Source organism: Lycium ferocissimum, chromosome 9, assembly GCF_029784015.1.
Source record: "Lycium ferocissimum isolate CSIRO_LF1 chromosome 9, AGI_CSIRO_Lferr_CH_V1, whole genome shotgun sequence".
Lineage (NCBI taxonomy): Eukaryota > Viridiplantae > Streptophyta > Magnoliopsida > Solanales > Solanaceae > Lycium > Lycium ferocissimum.
Window position 1 is genome coordinate 31,911,570 of NC_081350.1, and position 20,738 is coordinate 31,932,307.

The following is a 20,738-nucleotide window of genomic DNA, read 5'->3' on the forward strand; positions in this document are numbered from 1 at the left end:
AATCTACTTTTGCTTGGAATAGTATAACCTTTAATAAGAATATTCATAAGATGGTAGGCTGAACCAAAATCTAATATTTTTCTCCTGGTTATAAAGGCATGTGACTTCTCCACATGCTTTTAAAGAAAGAAGGAAATCAAAGTTTTTGTGCTTTTAGTTTTGTTTGTATATGAAGTTTAAAAATATAAATAAAATTTTTGAATCTTATAATTTTAAACTAAAAGTACATATAACATTTTTTTAATCTTGTAATATTAAATATATCATGTTATTCCGATATGCAAGTGCCATTAAGATAAACACTAAAAAGCATAATAAAGCTAAAAGATTATTAAGTATAAAAAAATAGTTTAAACAAAGGCAAAATACATCAAAACCCCCCTGAACTATACACGAAAAGTCGATATCACACCTAAACTATACGGACGACCTATTACACACCCGAAATATAAAAGTGATATTATTTACCCCCTCGACGTTTAACCGACCGTGTGTGAGTATTTCACGCGCGCGACACGTCATTTGGGAACACGTTATTTGCTTTTTCTCTTACTTATTTATTTGTGGGCCCCACGTTTAAAAAACTTTTTCCCTTTTCATTGTGTCTTCTTCACCGTGCCTTTCCCCCGTTTGTTTCTTCGACTTCATCTTCCATGGAGACGAAGTTTTTTAAAAGTTTTTCCCTTTTCACTTCATCTCCATTAGCAATGCCCCCCCGCCCCTTCTTTTTCATCTTCATTTCCTCCACTCCCATTCCACCACCACCACGACTTCTTCTCTCTAACGCCACTCCCAAAATCCTTCGTCTTCTTTTTCTCCATTTCACCGTAATCAACAAATCCGGTAAGTATTTTCGTCCCACTTACACTCAAATTTATCCAAGATTAAGAAACAATGCGTAACTACAATGAAGAAATTGCACGAATTGCCCTTCAAATGAACTTTTAACAACAATGAAGATATTGCAAAATCTTCAAATGGGAAATTTTCATTGCACGCACCGCTTTTCAAATGGAAAATTTTCTTCATTGTTTAACAACAATGAAGAAATTGCACGAATATAAATGGATTGAGCAAGAAGGGTTTTGAATCTTAAAGAATTTCAAAAAAAAAAAAAACCACAATGGGGCGGCGGCGTGGGTGGTACGAACGGAGAGAGAGAATAAAAAAAAAAACGGGGGATGAAGAGAAGCGGGGAGGGGGCATGAAAGATGGAGTGGGGGGTTTGGGTTGGGGGATGAAGGGTTGGGTCGGGTGGAAGGGTGGGGATAGGGTGGGTGGGGATTATAAAAATATATATTTTGTAATTAAAAAAAAAAATAATAAATAAATTTAATTAAAACGCGCTTATTTTTCAATTATTTTTATAATTTGTGCTACATCACCGTCGGTGGTATTAATATCACTTTTAGATGTTCGTGTGCTAAAAGATAGTTTAGGAGACACTAAAAAAATATGTATTTTGCCTTTAAACAAACATGGAACTAGAGTTGGTTTTGAAAAATAAGTAATCAAAACTTACAGATTTCTACTTTCTAGAATTTATAAAAAGTCAAATTTCTTTCAATTTTCTAGAATTAGAAAAAAAGTCAAATTTCTTTCAACAATTGATTTTTTATTGATACTTTTGTGAATGGACCGCGATTATCGAATTTTCCTTTTCTAGTTCAGTCTATAAAGCTAAAAAAATAAGTTTTTATTTCTATTTTCATAAATGAGTACTAGCAAATAAATATATTTCATCTCTTTTTCTTAAAAGTTTCAATTATATAAAAGTAGGGGTGTCAATGGTATGGTTCGGACGGTTATTTTATAAAATTTATACCACACTAATTTTTCAGTTATTTAATTTTATAGAACCAAAATTAGACTTTTCGAAACCCTCCCATCATCTCTGTTTCTTTTCGGTATCAGTAAGGTTCGGTTATTTTTTATTTTTTTTTAAGAAAAGAACATCATGTTATAGTCACTAGTAAAAGTTAAAGACACAATATCATACGTACTTCTATAAGACTTTGACAGAAACTCTCTAGACATTTTTACTATTTAGAGGGCGATGAATCAAGAAAACATAAAAGACGACAAGAATAAAGATTGATCCCATTATTTTACGATAGTGTAAAACAATGTTAAGCAAAAACAAAAAATATATTTTAGATCGCACGAGGGGGCAAAAAACAATCAAGATGGAATTCAAGAACGGACTCTACTAAGATTAAGTATCCAATAAGATAAATTTAAAATCATTCGAGAAGAAAGATATCTAATATTTTGTAGCTTTCTATCCAAGATCGTTGAAATACCTTGTATCTTACAAGCTAGTTACTACTCGAGAAGCTAGAATTAATTTAATTTTAATTGGAGTAGTATAATAGGTTTCAACGTTGGAAATTTAGGTGTTGATTATTTTGCCGGCTTATAGTCGTTTCATCATCCCAAAACCCAAGGACAATTTCTTAATATTTAAATTTAATATACAGAATATATTTTACACATATAAACTTATTCGGTACGGTTCGGTATCTTTTCGATTTGTTTTTATAAAACTAAACACCAACCTAATTATTTGATACGGTTATAAATTTATTTAAAAATCGTCAGTTTTATTTAAAAATACCTAAAAAGCAATTCGGTACGATACGATTCGATTGGTTAAGTCGGTTTCTTGAAAACCATAGATACCCCAATTAATAAAAGAGTTATCATTATTTAGAGTTTTAGTAGGCTTTTTGCCATAAGAATTATTCACTTTATTCCGGATTTTTTTTTCACTTTTCAAATAAGCCTGGCAATTATAATTCCGAATACAATCAAGTTGCATTCCGAATATCAAAAACTCAAAAAACTTATTTTTCAATTTTTTTCACTTTTCTACAACTACATTTTACCAAAAACTATAATTTCAAAAACTATGGCCAACTCCAACTCTAACTCCAAAATTTCAAAAAAAGTGTTTTTTTTTTTTTTTTTTTTTTGATATCCATGGGCAAACGGGCCTTAGTAATTCTCAAAAAGGTGCACTCCATTTTACAAATCAGAGCGAAATGCAATCCTTTCCCAAAACCAATTATTCCAAACCAATCCACACGACATACTTGTTCAAATAAAATCCGAATAGGCACTTTTAGTATTCTTTGAAGACTAATACTCTCTCCGTCCATTTGTATGACATTTTTTGCTTTTCGAGCATCAATTTAACTAAATTTTAAAATTAAATTGGATTGGATTAACTTAATATCTTAAGATTAAAATTTATAAATTTGAAAACTACACGAAAAGTACTATAAATTGAAACTTTTTTCGAATCAATGTGATGAAAAAATATATCATAAAATATTGATCAAAGTTCAAGCAGTTTGAATATCGAAAAATAAAAAATGTAACATAAAGACACAAAAGGAGTATAAATAATCAAATATTGTGTCGGGATATATAAAATATAAAATTCATCCTCCTTTATTTTGTTAGAGGTCTTAAAATCTTTTTCATTTACACGCCTCATAATTTCGAATTACTAATAGAGATTCTATTTCTAATTTTATTTCTAACTCTTTTTTTTTCTGCCATGTATCTAAAGTCCCGACAAATTGTCCACGTGGAAATCAGTTCACTTCCACGCTCTTATAAGTGCGCGTGTACATCACGTACCCCACTGTTTTGTTTTTCTTTGTCCCTCTTTTCTGATCTTCATCTCTTTAGCCGTTTCAAGTTCAATCTCTCTCTCTTTTTCAAGAGCTACTTTTTTCTTTTTCCTTTTCTGGTGACCAATCACAGCCGTTGATCATATCACAGGTCTAGATGTGTGTGTGTATATATAGTCTGCATACATATATATACACACACATTTAATCCTGGATTACCCAAAACCCCTCTGAAAGTTTGCCTCTTTTCTCTTATCAAGTTTTAGTTTTTTCTCTCCAACCCTTTTGTTGGTATGTTTCTAAATTTCCTCTTTTTGGATTTTTTTTTTAATGTTTTCTTTTAGGTACTTGGATTTCTGAGGGTGTTTTTTTTTTTTTTTTTGGAAAAAATAAAGGTTATATTTATTTGGTGGTGTAAAGTATTGATATTTATGGACCCTTTTGGATTTGAGATCAAATTTGAAGATTTTGATGTTAAAGTTTTGATCTTTTTTTTTTTTTTTTTTTTTTCATTGAGAGTTTTAAGTGAAGATTTTCTTGATATTTCACTTGGAGGGTTTTTGTGACCTTCTTGGTGGTGGTGGTGGGGTGATTTGTGTGACTTTGGGTAGGGCTAAATGATAATTAGGACAATATTTTAGCTTTGTAATGCCTAACTCTACTGATTGATTCTTGTTAATAGGATCATAATTTAATTTGTCAGTATTTGTTCTTAATCTTCCTTTCTTCCCTGTTTTTCCTATCTATTTTGTGTAGGTGTGATGATTTTCGAGTAAATACTGATTTTGGTGCTTAAAAAAACAATTTTTTTTGGCTAAAGCTTGGATCTTTATGAGATGTGGATGAGGTTACTGAAGAGAGAAAAATATGAGTTTTGTATTGTATCATTTGTTTAAAGTTGAGTTACTTGTTATATATGTTAAAGAGTACCACATCGTGGGTGAAAGGGTATATTGCCTCCGTAGAGTATATGAACTATAATCTCACCTCAGCAGTAGCTTTTGGGGTTGAGTTTGCCCAAGATTCATTTCTTTAGAATATAAGAAATTTATGGAATTGATTCTTTTTCTATCTTTTGTTGTGTGGAGAGATATGTTATATAGGATTTACCCAAGCTAATATACTAATTGTTTTGTACATTGGTTTGTGTATTTGGTTCGTGTAATTTGCAAGGTTAAGATGGTTTTGATGATATATTGTAGTGAAGCTGGTTTCTAGGCGTTTTGTCTAGTCCGTGTGCTTCCTCTTCGATCACCATTCTCCGGTAAATGGGCTGCTTTAGTTCTAAGGTGAAAAAGCAGTTTCGTGGACACGAAGATCCTACAGTCCTTGCGTCACAAACAGCGTGTAAGTTACTTATTGATGCTTTAAGTGTGTATGTATTATGTGATATGTTTTGAACTTGTCTCGTGACTGAAGTCTTGTAATGAACAATCAGAGTGATTCTGAAGAGAAGTCTAAGTACCATCTAGAATTTCCTTTCCATTTTTAAGGTGCTAAAACCATATACATTGTTCATGCGTTGTTTTGGAGCATCTGTTTTATTTTATTTTTCCTTATTGGTTTTAGTTGCCTAATGTCGGAGAGCTGAATCATTAGACAGTCGTAGTGCTTACACTTATTCAAAGAAAACGTTTTTGTGTTTATATTTTGCCCCACGCACTTCCATATTCGTTTCTAGTATCTAACCCTCCCTCATTCCTTTATTTATTTGTTTGCCTTTCCCTTGTTTTCTGCTTTTGCAGTTAGTGTTAGTGAAGTAGAAGCATTGTTTGAGCTGTTCAAGAGTATTAGCAGTTCGGTAATTGACGATGGGCTAATAAGCAAGGTAATTCTACTAAACTGGTGAATCTGGTTGTTTGTTTTTAGTGTAAGGTTGTGGTTCCTGGTGGATCCTTTCAGATGAGTTTTCAAAGTTATTACTTTCATTACTAGAGTATATGTTTTCTGTGTCTTTGACTATCAGCCAGGCAATGTTATGTTCTCTTTTTTCTTTTCCTTTTTTTTCATTTGTAGTTGATTGCTTAAAGCGGTAGGTTTTGGAGAATATTTTGGCTTGGTGACAAGAAATTGAGAAGGCATTTGTTATTTACGGGTATGCCTGAACAAGCATTTATTGAAGGAAAAGCATTGAGAAAGCTTCTTTTATTGTCATTGTTCTCGGGCATGGGTGAAAGTTATTTACTTTCAAAGATAATTTAGTTTTGCTTTTCTGTTACATCCCCTACCTGAGGTTCTTGCAAAGGTATTTGCCAAGATCATAGTGCAGTAAACAGCTGAAGCATCATACTTGGGCTTTCGTTGCTTGTCTTTCAGCTTACTACATATTCAGCATTACATAATGTCGCACAGTCTATTCTCTTTGGAGGAAATTTGACTATATTAATGTGACCATGTTGTTATATAATTAATTTTTTTCTTCTCTTTTATCAAAACAATAAATACAATTTTCTTTTCCGAGCTATTGAGTTTTTTGTGGTATGTTATATTATATACACTTAAGGTCCTTGGTAATTGTACCTTATTGGTGGGAGGTACCAGGTATCAGATAATTAATCCAGATGTGCAAAGACAAAGATTGACCTGAATTCCATTGTTATTAAAAATGAAAGGTCCTTGGAAGTTTCATTGCTAAAAAAAAAAAAAAAAAAAAAGATTCTTGGAAGTTACAAAATATTTGTTTAAACTAGTACCAAACGGTGTGGCCTAGTGGTCAATGAAGTGGGTTAGGAACCATGAGGCCTCGAGTTCAATTCCAGCGGAGATAAAAACACTAGATGATTTTTTCCCATCTGTCCAAGATTTGGTGGACATAGTTACCGGGTATCTGTCCTAGTAGGAGTTAGTTGGTGCCCTGTGGAATTGTCGAGGTGCGCGCAAGCTAGCTGTGACTGAGACCACGGTTATCACCAAAAAAATATTTGCTTAAACTGCATGGTAGTATTTGACTGAAGCATCTTTATTTTATATTGGTGGTGTTTGGGTCAAGTTTGTGCACACCTTGACTAATTGACTGAACATCCTGTATAGCCCACAAGCACATTTAACTAAATGTAATTCTGACCAGCAAGGTTACCAAAATATTCTAGTTTTGTTTGCAATCTTTTAGCTTACTGCAAATTCAGCATAATATAATCTAGTGCAGTACTCTCTGGAACAATGTAACTGTGATATTACTGAACTTGTGTTATATATTTACTTTTGATTGTTAATTACCAAAATATAAATATAGTTCTTATACATGGAAAAATCTCGGTGGATGTGCAGGAAGAATTTCAGTTGGCTTTATTCAAGAACAGAAAGAAAGAAAACCTCTTTGCAAATCAGGTATGATACGTCACTGATTCTTTGCTTCAGTTCTGTTTGGTATAGTACTGATTGATTAGCTCTTTAAGAGATTTAGAGCATTCTATATTACAGTTGCTCAGGTAGGCATATATATATATATATATATAAGAAACACCCATATTGATACTGGTATCATAATTCCGGTGATTATAGGATGTGCGAAGTTGGCAACATATTGAGCTAATGTATATTTTTGCATGAACAGCTACTAAATTTTATTGAATTTTGGGATATTAATTTCCCTTTGGAACTCTCTGCTCGTAGATTTTCAATCTCTTTGATGTGAAGCAAAAAGGGCTCATTGACTTTGGTGATTTCGTGAGGGGACTTCATGTCTTCCACCCCAATGCCCCACAAGAAGAGAAGGTCAATTGTAAGTTAAAGAAAAGATAACAATATAGTTCTTTGGCGGTTTGACTTGTTCAATTTACAGCATTATTAGCATAAAAGTATTTATATTGAAACTCAAATTTTCCCTGCCATGCAGTTTCGTTTAGGCTATATGATCTAGATGGCACAGGGTTCATTGAGAGGGAGGAGGTATTCTTTTCTTACATACTTTCTCCTTGTTTCTATGCGGAAAAGCAACTATATGTAGGCATCTCATTAATGTTTGACTTGCTGAAGAGTTCGAGTTGTGTCTGTCATGTTGCCTAATTCCTTTCTCGGACTGAATGAGTGCTATCTGTTGCATGAATAAGATCCCCTCCGTGTTAGTTATCAGTGCTCCCCAAATTTTCTGCGGTTGATAGTTAAAAAGCCGAAAAATCTTCTTTTCCTTTTGCACTTTTAACAGTGGATAATCACTTTGAGGTATTTTATGACCACACACAAAGGGTTGAATACAGCTCACTTATCTTTTTTCCACCAGAAAATGAGTATGAAGCTGTTAGGAAAATAGACTCTGAGCGTAACTCAACTCAAAAGCTAGCACCATATAAAGATATGATCACTTATAGCCCTCAACTAATCTTGGGATTCTAATGCACGTAGTTGACATATGAAGCATGGATAACCTAACATGGGATCCAGTAATAATTAACCCAACATCATGGATGGGTCTAGCTGTGATACATGTTCAACTATGTGACCACCTAATCTAAAGGCTCAAGTTATTAGAGATCCTACTTTTAGTTTTGTTATTATGTCTTCACTACGCCCTATCATGTACATGCTTGATTCTTTTTTTTTTTTTTTTTTTTTTGATGACATGGGAACCCGCAGCCGTTAACCTTTGGGTGTGCGCACAGGATAAACCCAGCTCCTGTGCAATAGCTCGCAAACCACACAGGAGAGATGTACATGCTTGATTCTTTTCAAAAGAAAATTTCTCTTTGCTAATGGGTGAAAGCAGGACAACTCAGAACATCTGCCTGTTCTGATACCACACTATATTGAGAAATTTGAGCCTTAGGCCTAACTCCACATCTTATAAAGAGACTACAATTGACACCCTCAACTAAGTGAGACTTTAACTGAAACAGAGACGATGATAGTATCAGAGGGCAACTTGAGTTTTTCTTTCTAGGCATAGAATACCATTCAATATTTACTCTTCCATTCCTGTTCTATTTTAATATTTGATGAAGTACTTCCATTCCTATTCTATTTTTCAGTTGCTTTTCAAAAAAGGAATTAAGAAACTTTTGTAAAAGACTTTACTGTGGCATTTCAAGCCATTTAACACCCATCTTTACTGAGTGCCTTGGTTCGCTTTAAATACAATCAGTAGCTTTCCCCACCTTCTCTAGAAGTTCTTTGCAGCTATCTTGGGACTCGGGGGCTGTAGGTTTGGTCTATCTATTTGTGTCTTTGAAGGTTGATAAAAAGTTATGCCAAGATCACACATTGCTATAGTTAAATTTTTGTTTCTACTGTGATACATGTGCAGTTTTTTTTTTTTTTTTTTTAATTATCTGCAAAATTTTTGGCAGGTTAAACAAATGTTGATTGCACTTTTATGTGAGTCTGAGATGAAGTTGGCTGATGACACCATAGAGGCTATACTTGATAAGGTAATTTACTAAATGACTAATTAAAATCACTGTCCTAGACATAGACATAGAAACCTCTATCACTCTGTCCTAAGAAGAGGTCCCGAGGTTAAGAGACCGATTCATTTTGTGTCACCGAGAGGGCATTCTTATTCACGGAACTGTTCTCTTGCTTTTATCGATCTCATGGAATTTTGAATAACTATAGATTGTTATCTCTATATGTAGACTTTTGTCGAAGCAGACTCAAATCAGGATGGAAAGATTGACAAATCTGAATGGCAGATTTTTGTGGGCCGAAATCCTTCACTACTAAAGATAATGACACTTCCCTATCTAAGGTAACCAAAGTTTCTCAACGGATATATCTGGAATAGGATGGCTTATGTTGTCATCATCTGATGAGATTTATGTTTTCCGCAGGGATATTACTACTACTTTTCCTAGTTTCGTGTTCCATTCTGAAGTTGATGAAGTTGCTACATAACACTAGGATTATTCTTTTTCTTTTTGTCTAGCTTATTAGATGCATGGAATGTTTTTTCGAGTTTTGGTCTATTTAGAGTACAGGAGCTCAATGATAATGCTAAGTGTATCACGTCGGGTGAGGAGGACGCGAGCCTCCTACTGCAAAGTGATTTTATCATTGCCAAGCCTGCCGATAGATAGTGTGCAGGATAGTGAGGTCACTATTAGATGTGTTATCGTGCACTTTTTATCTATCTGTCCCTTTACAAGATGATTGTAATGCATGTGTTATTAAAGGTTGTCTTTTTGTGCATTGGAACGATACAGAGAAGATTATGATTCTTGCCAAATATGACACGAACAATCAAAGAAGGTGTCCATATTTTGTTGCCATAGTAATGCATATGTTTAGAAGTTTAGAAGATAAATGTCACATTTAAGTTACTTCATTCCATAGTAATACATCTATTTCAGTAAAGGGTAAACTTGGAGGAAATAGCAATTTTGAGAACTTTTAATTGTTTAGATGATGCTCTGACTCTCTTCCATTAAATGGCTACAACACAGCCACTTCCTTATGTTGTTGTCTTCTCTAAACTTTTCTCCGCCGTCTTTTCTCTTTTTGGAAAAATGCAAAAATTGGGTATTGAATTGATGGAGTCATCTTAAATGCTAATTTTTTGATTTTCGGTGTTACCTATTTACTTGAAAAATGGTATTTCATTTAGTGATGTCATCTTTATCGCCCTAATAAAGGGATTCTTTGATGAAAATAAGGTAAATGATGCAGTTGAATTGTTCAAGAAGTTGGTGAGAAAAAAATTGTGAGCTCTACGAAATTATGTATGCAACTGTCATAAATGGACTTAGCAAAAGGAACCATACCTAAAAACCTTTTAGTTTACTCTGATTAGTGGAACAACGGAGCACTATCTTAGAATATTTGAAGCTAATCAAACTGTCAAAACAATTTTTGGCATGTTGAAATCATACACTATCTTAGAACATTTGAATTAAACTTTTTATCTTCTAGTTTTTCCAATTTACATTAAAGGCGGTGATTTGAAAGAAAATTAATCAAGAGCTACTGTAGATGCATTGACTACAAGACAACAAGCATAACTTGTGAATATTTTAGCATAATTTGATCAAGTAGCACCTAGTACTATACTACCATGGCCTTCTGAATTAGGAGAGAATATTGAAATAGATGATTAAAACACAAATTGATTTACCTAAAGGATATTCAAATTACTTTTTGTCTTTATGTTATGTTTAATAATGACTTGAATATTTATATCTAGAAAAATTGAGTTCTTTTACACAAAAAGCAAAAAAGAGAAAAAAAAATCAACAAAAATAAAATGGATTTTCATAAGGTCGGGTTGCAAGTAAACTTCGGTGGTAAATCGTACTCGCTAATTAAGTTTTATGCAAGATTTTAAAACAATTCAGTGTTTAGCCACTTTAAATGTAAAAACAAATTTTTTTGACAAATATATCATCAGTTAAAACACATAAAAGCTTTAGATACCATGATAAAGAAATGGACATTGGTCTAACTCAAACCAAAAGCTAGCTCATGAAAGGAGTATCTTCATTTTTAATTCTATCTCTCCTCGTATGCTCACACATCTATTACAACATTTTCATCTCTGCCACCATCATTTTCTGAATATGAGAATTCTTGACTGGAAGAACGTAAGCTAATAATTTAAAAGAATAAATATATTAGTTAGTCACCAAATTTGTTAAAGCAAAATAAAAAAGGATGGAATTTTGGATTTTTTTTGTATGAGTTTATGAATTGTTAATTGACTCATTTTGACTCAAAACAAGTTTTGAACAGATTGAAAATTTTTGACCCTATAATTGGTAATGATATGCTTTGACTCGTATTATATTTAATACGGAAAAGGCTCATAAATACCCCTAACCTATTCAAAATTTCCTTTCACTTTTGCACCTAAAAAATACCCTGTTTTTGGCTCAAATATACCTCAAACTATTTAAAATTAACTCTTTTAAAAAGCCAAATGGCATTTTGTAATTGGTCAATAATAAAATTCAATTTAAAAAAAATCTTTTTTTTAAAATCGTTTTTTTTTTTTAAATCAAATTAATTGACCAATTACGGAATTTTTAAAAAAATCCGGATTTTTTGTTGACCAATCAAATTTTAAAAAAATGCGAATTTTTTTTTAAATGCGAATTTTTTTTTTAAATCAATTTTTTTTTTGACCAATTACAATTTTTAAATTACGGAATTTTTTAAAAAATAATTTTTTTTAAATTACGGAATTTTATTATTCACCAATTACGAAATTTTTAAAAAAATCTGGAATTTTTTTAATAAGGTTTTTTTTTTAAATTACGAAAATTTATTATTGGTTTTGGCTTTTTCAAAGAGTTAATTTTAAAAGTGTTAGTGAAATATTTGAAATGAAATCTTAAGTGTTTTTTGGAACAAGGGTCGGATTTAGGATATTTTTAAGTGAAAGAGTGGAAGACAGGGTATTTATGAATGGGTTTGGCTTTCTATATTTAATATGACCCAACTTGCTCATTTGCTATTTCTTCCAAAATCAGGGCACACCAAATAGAATACCAGCAATTCAGTAAAGAGATGAGGAGAATTTTTCTGCTTTGCCCTCACAATGGTATTATTCCCTTTATCTCTTTCTTTACTACAACAACTATTAGAGCTTATTCTTCATGTCATAGTAATAAATCCATTTCAGTAAAGGGTAAACTTGGGTTAAACATTAATTTTGAGAAGGTCAAGTGTTTAGATGATGCTGTTACTCTCTTCCATCAAATGGTTACAACACAGCCTCTTCCTTCACTTCTTGTCTTCAGTCAATTATTTAAAACTATGCTAAATATGAAGCATTATTCTTCTGTCATTTCTCTTTTTCAAGAAATGCAGAAATTAGGTATCCCCATTAATGATTTCATCTTGAATATCGTGATTAACAATTATTGCCTAATGCATCGTGCTGATTATGGATTTTCGGTGTTACCCATTTACTTGAAGACTGGCATTTTGTTTAATGACATCACCTTTACTACCCTAATTAGGGGATTTTTTGCCGAAAATAAGGTCAAAGATGCAGTTGAGTTGTTTAAGAAGTTGGTGAGAGAGAAGATTTGTGAGCCCGATGAAGTCATGTATGCAACTGTCATGAATGGGCTCAGCAAAAAGGGTCATACTCAAAAAACTTTAAGTTTGCTCCGGTTAATGGAACAAGGGAACACTAAGCCCAACATAGTTAACTACAACATCGTCATAGATGGCCTCTGCAAAGATAGAAACTTAGATATTGCTATAAACCTTTTGAACGAGATGAAGCAGAAAGGCATTTCTCCTGACATAGTCACGTATAGTTCATTGATTGATGGTTTCTGTAAGCTTGGTCAGTGGGACAAGGTTAGGACTTTGTTCTCTGAGATGGTGAACCTTAATATTTATCCAAATGTTCACATCTTCAACATAGTGACAGATGGACTTTGTAAAGAAGGAAAAGTTGAAGATGCCGAGGAAGTAATGAGACATATGATAAGAAAAGGTGTAAATCCTGATAAATTCACTTACAATGCGATAATGGATGGATATTGTTTGCGTGGTCAAATGGATAGAGCGAGAAGCATTTTTGATATCATGATAGATAAGTGCATTGAGCCTGACATTATTTGTTATACTATACTAATAAATGGATATTGTAAGAAAAAGAAATTGGTTGAGGCCATGCAATTATTTGGTGAAATTTCTCAAAAGGGATCAAAGTCTGATACTTTTACCTACACTACTATCTTGCAAGGTCTTTTTGAAGTTGGAAGAATTGGCGATGCTGAAAAAATTTATGCCGAGATGCTATCTGCGGGCCCCATACCTAATATATACACTCATTGCACTTTGCTCAATGGTTATTTTAAGTACGGACTTGTTGAAAAGGCTATGTCACTCTTTAATAAGTTGGAAAGAAAGAGAGAAAATACCAATATTGTATTCTACAATATTATCATTAGTGGATTAGGCAAAAATGGTAAACTCGACAAAGCTCGTTCGATTTTTGAGAAGCTTTCTTTCATTGGATTGCTTCCGGATGTGAGAACATACACTGCTATGATAAATGGATTTTGTCTTGAAGGGTTGTTTGATGAAGCTAAAGATATTTTAAGAAAAATGGAAGACAACGGTTGCTTACCAAACAATGTCACTTACAATGTTATTGTGCAAGGATTTCTCAGGTGCAACAGAATTAGTGAAATGGAAACTTTCATGAAGGTAATGGCTGGAAAGGGGTTCTCATTTGATGCAACTACAACTGAGTTTTTGATAAACGTTATAAGGGAGAATCCTTCCGTGGTTGAGATGATACCAGAGCTTCACTTGAAAAATAATAAGTGAATATTTCTTTCGCTTGGTTTATTCGACTACGCTAGGGTTGTGTTACAATTTCCTTCTTATCCCTTCCAATGCAATTGCAGAAGCTGATGGCAATCAGAATGCTGCTTGAGTTTTCTAGGCAGGCCTATCGAGGAGGTACTTCAATTTTGATATTTTGAGTTTTTTATCAGGTCTTCTTTCTCATAGAAATCAAATGTTATTGCACTCTTAATATCAGACCAAATGGTGACCATACCAGTTTAAAAAAATAGTAATAATGGTGAGTTTCCTTATGTGTACACGTTATAAGTCTAGTAATATCATCTTCAGTGCTATTTAGTTATCTTAAGTTATTTTTTTTATATTTTTAATTGTTATCTTCAGACTTCAGGTGTTATCATTTTCTGTCTTTTTAAGAGTCAATAACAACTGCCTTTAACTTAGAAGTTGCTACAGGAACAATTTTTTTGGTAGTTTCTAAAAGTCATATTTACATCATCCATAAATGGAACACCTGAGCTCATGACAAGATCAACCCCATGCCTCTGCCTGAACCATATAGTATGAATAGTTTTGGTTTTCCTGAAATTGAAATGAAACAAGTTTGAATCTGATAGGGTAATACTATAGATGAATGGTCAACATCATATACAAAATTATTTAAGAATATATCTTTGGAAGCTTATATATGATCCAAGAGGCCTCTCTACCTCACACAAGGTAGGGGTAAGGTCTGCGTTACACTCTACCCTCCCCAAACCCCACTTGTGGGACCACACTGGGTATGATGTTGTTGTTATATATGATCCAAGAATGCTGGATGCTTATTGGGAATTGACATTTTCATAGAATAGTAATATTGTCAAAGTAAAGTTCATTGGTCCCGCCTATTTGATTGGGAATTTGAAGATGTAAATGAATTGCTGCTGAAATTGGAGGCTGTCTCTCAAGATCAGGTTGCTGACTTACTGTGGTGGAAGTTTCAGATAGACAGTAAGTTTACTTGGGAGGCATTTAACCGGACTGGCTGTGGAGAACAATTGCAGCTCCGACAGCCACCTGTTTCACGTGTTTAACCCATGACACCTTGCAAAAAGAGGAAGCGTTTTTGTGCGGCTGTCAGCTGATGCTTTTTGTGTGGAAGTGTCAATGAATCGGTAAATCACCCACTGCTTCACTAGAGAGATCTGGAGAATCTTTCTTACTATTTTGTGGGTCATGCCAGGATGCATTAAACTTGCACTGAGCAGCTGATACGAGCAGTCTTCATCAAGGGACAACAAGCACTACACAACTGCTATTCCTTCCTGCCTTTTCTGGTCCATTTGGATGGAGAGGAATGATAGACGTCTCAATGAAAAGACAAACAAGAATAAAAAGGTTTTGCGAGACTGGATCACCTTGCCTTGGACCTGTCTGATTAGGGAAAAACCATTGATAATGATAGATACTCTAACAGTAGTAATACGATACTTTGACAGTGTAATCTGGGAATTCTTATTCAGTGTAATGGCTTCTAACCGATTTGGAGCCAAATGTTATTCTCTGAAATTTTCCATAACTCATGGTAGTGTCAATAGGTATCAAAATGCTTTCTTTTGTGTATAGGAATTCAAGAAAATGGTTTGTAATTGTTGAGAGTGGCTCCTTTTCTTCCTTTATTACCCTCTGGAACTGTTGTATTTGGTTTCTCTATTTATCCAAGGATGATAGCTAGGCTTGATTGCTGAAGAATGAAATTGTGTCCTAACTCCTAACTCCTAATAGCACGGACTTGGTTTAACATGTAATAATTGCTGCTTGTAGTATTTGATTGTTGAAAGAAAAATAAAGAAAACAGAGTGAGAACCTTTGGGCTTCTTGTTTTCTCATGGTTTCTATAAAACTAAGAAATTAAAAGATGGAAGAACAAGCACTCTTACTGCTACATGTCCAAGGGGTGGTGGCCGCGCTTATTATATTCTTCTGTGGCCAATTAATACATTGACCAGTTATCTGTTAGTATTGACGGCATCTTTCTTATTACGTCAAAATCTGTTAGTATTAGAGATTACGTACGGGAGGGTGAAGTTGGAACGTGTCGGGAAGTTGAAAAGGTGGAGGAGAAGAAGGTGCTAAGCGGTGGTGCTGCTTTGAATACTACTAAGCAGCTATGGGCTGGAGCTGTTGCAGCTGCGGTTTCAAGGTAAAATATGGGCCTTTTTCACAGTTTTGAATTGGTTTGATCTGCAAATTCTTACTTGTAAACAAACATATTTTCTTACCCATGTTGAAATGAATGAGTCTGAATAGAGCCGAATGGATATATAAGATTCATATAGACAACTTTAAGTGGTTTAATTTGTGATTAAGGCCTAGCCTTTGTTGTTGGTATGGTTCTATATTGCTGTCAATCAAGCTATATGAAAATGCCTTTTTGTATCTATTCACTTAGCCTCAATGACAAACTAGTTGAGGTCAGCTATTGTGGTAATTAAAATTTTATGGCATGGAGAAACTAGTGTCTATTCGATAAATCAAATTATTTAGTTATCTGAGCATCAATTAGTTTGGCATGGATATGCTTGGACTATTTGATGGCTATTTTTCTATCGTTTAACGTGGAAGGATAACTACCTGGTGTATGTATTCTTTAGTTTAAAAAGGGTAGGCGGCGCACTAAGCTCCGGCTATGCCCAGGGAAGGATTGGACCACATTGGGTCAATTGTATGAATTACGAATCCTTACCTTGCATTTTGATAAGAAGCTATTTCCCGATTTGAATCCGTGACCTCTACGTTATTTATTTAGTTGACAAAAAAAAGATAGAAAAACAAACAATTGAAGATTCTAATTATACGTAATTTTACGTCAAGTTTCCTTGGCAATGCCCTAATGGGAGTCTTGTTGTCTTATGTTGTCATTGTTCTTGGGCATGAAAGTTATTTACTTCCCTAGATATTTAGTTTTGCTTTTCTGTCACATCCCATACTTGAGGTTCTTGTAAAGGTATTTACTAAAACCGTAGTGCAGTAGACAGCTGAAGTATCATACTTGGGCTTTGTTTGCATGTCTTTCAGCATTACATAATGTCTCACAGTTCTCTTTGGAGGAAATTTAATTGTATAAAATAGTGACCATGTTGTTATATAATTACTTAATTTTTCTTTTTTATCAAAAAGATCAATATAATTTTCTTTTCCTAGATATTGAGTTTCGTGTGGTCTGTCATATTATACACATAGGTCCCAGGGAACTGTACCTATATTGGTGAGAGGTAGGAGGTATTCAATGGATTAGTCGAGATATGCAAAAGTTGGCTTGAACTCCATTGTTATAAGAAAAGGAAGGGTTCTTGGAAGTTATAAAATATTCGCTTAAACTGCATGGTTGTAGTTGACTGAAGCTTCATTTATATTGGTGGTGTTTGGGTCAGTTTGTGCATACCTAGACTAATTAATTGGACATACAGTCTAGCTCACAAGCACATGTTATCTGCCCACCATGGTTGGAGCAGGTGGGCTCACACCTAGTATTGTAGATTGGACTACAATTTACAGTTTACGCCCTCAACTAATGTGATACTTTAACTGAAACAGTAGCATTGATAGTATCAGAGGGCAACTAGAGTTTTTCTTTCTAGGTATGGGATACCATTCAATTTTCACTCTTCCACCTGGTCTATTCTTCAGTTGCTTTCTGCTTTATTTTAAGTTGTATTATCTTCCAGACAATACGTACTTATCAGAAAAGGAATTAAAAAACTTCTGTACAATTTACCTTACCTTGTAACCAAAGCTTTTGTACAAGACTTTACTGAGGCATTTCCAGCCGTTTAACACTCGTCTTTATTGGGTGGCTTTGGCTCGCCTTAAATACCATCACTATGCTTTCCCCCCTTCTCTTGAAGTTCTTTGCAGCTATCTTGGGACTTGGAAGCAGTAGGTCTTTTGTCTATTTACTTGTGACATCTATGTTTGATGAAGGTTTATGCCAAGATTACAATGCAATAATTGATTTTTTGTTTCTATTGTGAAATATGTGCAGGTTTTTTAATTATCTGCAAATTTTTTGGCAGGTTAAACAAATATTGATTGCACTTCTATGGGAGTCTGAGATGAAGTTGGCTGATGAGACCATAGAGGCTATACTTGATAAGGTAATTTACTAAATGGCTAATTAAATTCCATTGTCCTAGACACAACCATAGAAACCTTTATCATTCTGTCTAAGAAGAGGCCCCAAGGTTAAGAGGCCAATGCATTTTGTGTCAGTGGGAGATGGCAGTTTTCATTCATGGAACTGTTTTCTTGCTTTTATCGATCTCGTGGAATTTTGAATAACTATAGATTGTTTACCTCTTTATGTAGACTTTTATGGAAGCAGACTCAAATCAGGACGGAAAGATTGACAAGTCTGAATGGCGGATTTTTGTGGGTAGAAATCCTTCACTACTAAAAATAATGACACTTCCTATCTAAGGTAACCAGCTAACCGTAGTTTCTCAACTGATATATCAGAAACACCTTGGCTGATATTTTCGTTGTCTGATGAGATTAATGTTTTCTGCAGGGATATTACAACTATTCTTCCTAGTTTCGTATTCCATTCTGATGTTGATGAAGTTGCTACATAACACTAGGAAATGTTGTTCGAGTTTTGGTCTTGTTTTAGATTACAGGAAATTTGAGCTGATGTAATACTAAGTGTATCACGTTGCGTAAAGAGGATGCCAGCCTCCTACTGCAAAGTGATTTTATCATTGCCAAGCCTGCCGATAGATAGTGTGCAGGATAGTGAGGTCAATATTAGTTCTAGTTATTGTGCGGTTTTTATCTAGCTATCCCTTTACAAGATGATTGTAATGCATGTGTTATTAAAGGCTGTCTTTTTGCGCACATCTGATAAATTGGAACGATACAGGGAAGATTATGATTCTTGCCCAAGGATGACACGAACAATCAAAGAAATGTCCACATTTTGTTGCCAAAGTAACGCATATGATAGAAGTTTATCAGATAGTGACACATTTAAGTTATGACTTAATAAACCTTTGATTGACAAGGTTTTCATTGTTCCCTTGTTCCCCTCTAAATTAGATAAAAGTGGAAGGGTAATGGTGTCTTTGGAACGGAGGAAAATATTTACTAGAGAATATATTTTAATATTTTCATGTCTGGTCAATTTCTTTTTAAAATATTTTTCCTTGAAGAATATTTACATTTTTTTTGCGCGGATTGTCCTTCAAACGTGCTGGTCTTTTAAGTGTTGCCCCTCAAATTGCCGTCTTTAATTTTTCCTTTTACTAAAAAGTGGCCGAAAATACGCAGGTTACTGGATTGACTTCGGGCTAGGTGAAAAATAATAATTTCTCAAGGTAAGGTTTCACGAAAGTTAACCCTTATAAAGCCTAACTTAGTTATGCTGTAGTTTCAAGTTAAGCCTTATAGGACATAATTTGTGTAGTTTTAAGTTATGCCTAAAGCAGAAGTTATGTCGGACAAGGGGTTAAGTTATGCCTTAAGGCATAACTTCACTTCTATATAGAAACTACGCCTTAAGGCATGACTTGCCTTGCAATTTTTTTTTTTGTCTTTGTTGAGATTCTACCGAATTTAAAGCCTAATTTTTGCCCGAATAAGCTTATTTTCTACGAAATTCTGCCTTGCGATTTTTTTTAAGCTTTGATGGGTTTTGAACCCAGAATCTCAGAATTTGAGGATCAAAAATTAAAAACCACCCCCGAATAAGTGCATTTGTGCGAATGACCTGAATAAATAACAACAACAACAATAACATACTCAGCGAAATCCCACAGTGTGGGGGACCCGAATAAATAAGTTTCTTATAAAATAAGGAGAATAAATTTTCAGGGAAAGTTGGGAAAACAAGTTCTGTAATGGCATCCCGCCTCAATTGTATCTTTTTTACCCTCCAACACAATCCACTTCCACCTTCACCCCTATAGTCTCCATCCTTTCTCGCACTCCTATCCTCCATCTCCGCTTCATAGTAATAACAACTCTATATTATATAAATTGCTTTTAAGATATTATTTTCTGTTTTTATTAAATATCAAAAGATATGTAAGAAATTTACTTTATTTAAGAGAAGCATTTTCAAGAAAGTAATTTTCTGTGATTCTTATTTCATACCAAACACACCCTTAATAATTTGAATAAAAGAAAGAATAAGACCGACATTAATAGCCTAATTTTAAATGTTTCAAAAAGGCCGAAGCTCGCATAAAACGTAGAACTGGACAAAAGCCGGTGTGAGATGCAGCAACTCAGAGTTCGGAATAAAATGAGTTTTCTTTTTTTTTGAGAAGAACCAAATACATATGGTTAAAAGAAAAAAAGAATATTTTTAGTTATAGCTGATGAATTACATACGCTATGAATTTCGCCAACTTTACATACCAGGTAATGGATGTATGTTTGGTCGCCCTTGACCCTACTTAGATATATCGATTTTCCTAGGCCAGAAAACGAGTTTCTTACCCGTTTGGCCATGAGAATTATCTACCTTTTTTTGGAAAAGTTTTCACTTTATTTGAAAATTGGTGTTTGGCAATGAAAATTAAAATCTGACGGAAGTTGTATTTGCAATTTGATTGGCACCTAAAACCATATTTTTATTTTTATCTTTCGATGCATTAAAACGTGAAAATATTGTTTGCAAAAATTATAATAAAAAACAACTCCAACTTCAAAAATTCCAAATAAAGTGAAAAACATTTGTTTTTTTTTTATGGCCAAACGCCTACTTATTATGCATATAACTTGAAGTTACTATGCTGCGGTCATTGGTGTGTTGGAGTGCCCCCATTTGATTTCTGTCAACTATTTTAGATTGACGTCAGAATTTCTTTTCATACATGTTTATTTAAAAGGTGACACTAAAAGATCTTATAT

General features: G+C 33.8%; 2 protein-coding genes and 1 non-coding gene across 14 annotated transcripts; all 3 read left to right on the plus strand.

Annotated features, from left to right (window-relative positions):
* Positions 1–3,680: 3,680 nt before the first annotated feature.
* Positions 3,681–9,823, plus strand: LOC132030285 (calcineurin B-like protein 1). Its single transcript, XM_059419855.1, has 9 exons — positions 3,681–3,932; positions 4,815–4,988; positions 5,387–5,469; positions 6,909–6,968; positions 7,254–7,362; positions 7,477–7,529; positions 8,924–9,004; positions 9,212–9,324; positions 9,407–9,823. Exons 2-9 carry the CDS (start codon positions 4,910–4,912, stop codon positions 9,468–9,470), a joined length of 642 nt encoding a protein of 213 aa, XP_059275838.1. The 5' UTR covers positions 3,681–3,932; positions 4,815–4,909; the 3' UTR covers positions 9,471–9,823.
* A 2,202-nt stretch (positions 9,824–12,025) lies between these two features.
* LOC132030284 (putative pentatricopeptide repeat-containing protein At1g12700, mitochondrial) lies at positions 12,026–18,890 on the plus strand. Of its 12 annotated transcripts, none has more exons than XR_009408014.1 (6): positions 12,026–13,858; positions 13,943–13,997; positions 15,883–16,026; positions 17,900–17,980; positions 18,192–18,303; positions 18,394–18,890. XR_009408014.1 is itself a non-coding variant. In XM_059419852.1 (3 exons), exons 1-2 carry the CDS (start codon positions 12,078–12,080, stop codon positions 13,947–13,949), a joined length of 1,788 nt encoding a protein of 595 aa, XP_059275835.1. In that variant the 5' UTR covers positions 12,026–12,077; the 3' UTR covers positions 13,950–13,997; positions 14,793–15,580. The 12 variants fall into 12 exon arrangements, 4 of the variants coding, with proteins under 4 accessions (XP_059275835.1, XP_059275834.1, XP_059275837.1 ...); XR_009408015.1 differs by having other exon boundaries at positions 15,889–16,026; XR_009408020.1 differs by having other exon boundaries at positions 12,063–12,111.
* Positions 18,707–18,805, plus strand: LOC132032219 (U6 spliceosomal RNA). Its single transcript, XR_009408369.1, has one exon. It is a non-coding gene; the product is annotated as a U6 spliceosomal RNA (small nuclear RNA).
* Positions 18,891–20,738: the final 1,848 nt, after the last annotated feature.

What these genes read in the sequence shown, in the direction of transcription:
- LOC132030285 (XM_059419855.1), top strand. Translation starts at nt 4,910, where the DNA reads ATGGGCTGCTTTAGTTCTAAGGTGAAAAAGCAGTTTCGTGGACACGAA. An exon ending in GGTTCATTGAGAGGGAGGAG is followed by an intron (nt 7,530 to 8,923) that starts GTATTCTTTTCT and finishes AATTTTTGGCAG; the next exon opens with GTTAAACAAATGTTGATTGC. An exon ending in TAGAGGCTATACTTGATAAG is followed by an intron (nt 9,005 to 9,211) that starts GTAATTTACTAA and finishes CTCTATATGTAG; the next exon opens with ACTTTTGTCGAAGCAGACTC.
- LOC132030284 (XM_059419850.1), top strand. Translation starts at nt 12,078, where the DNA reads ATGAGGAGAATTTTTCTGCTTTGCCCTCACAATGGTATTATTCCCTTT.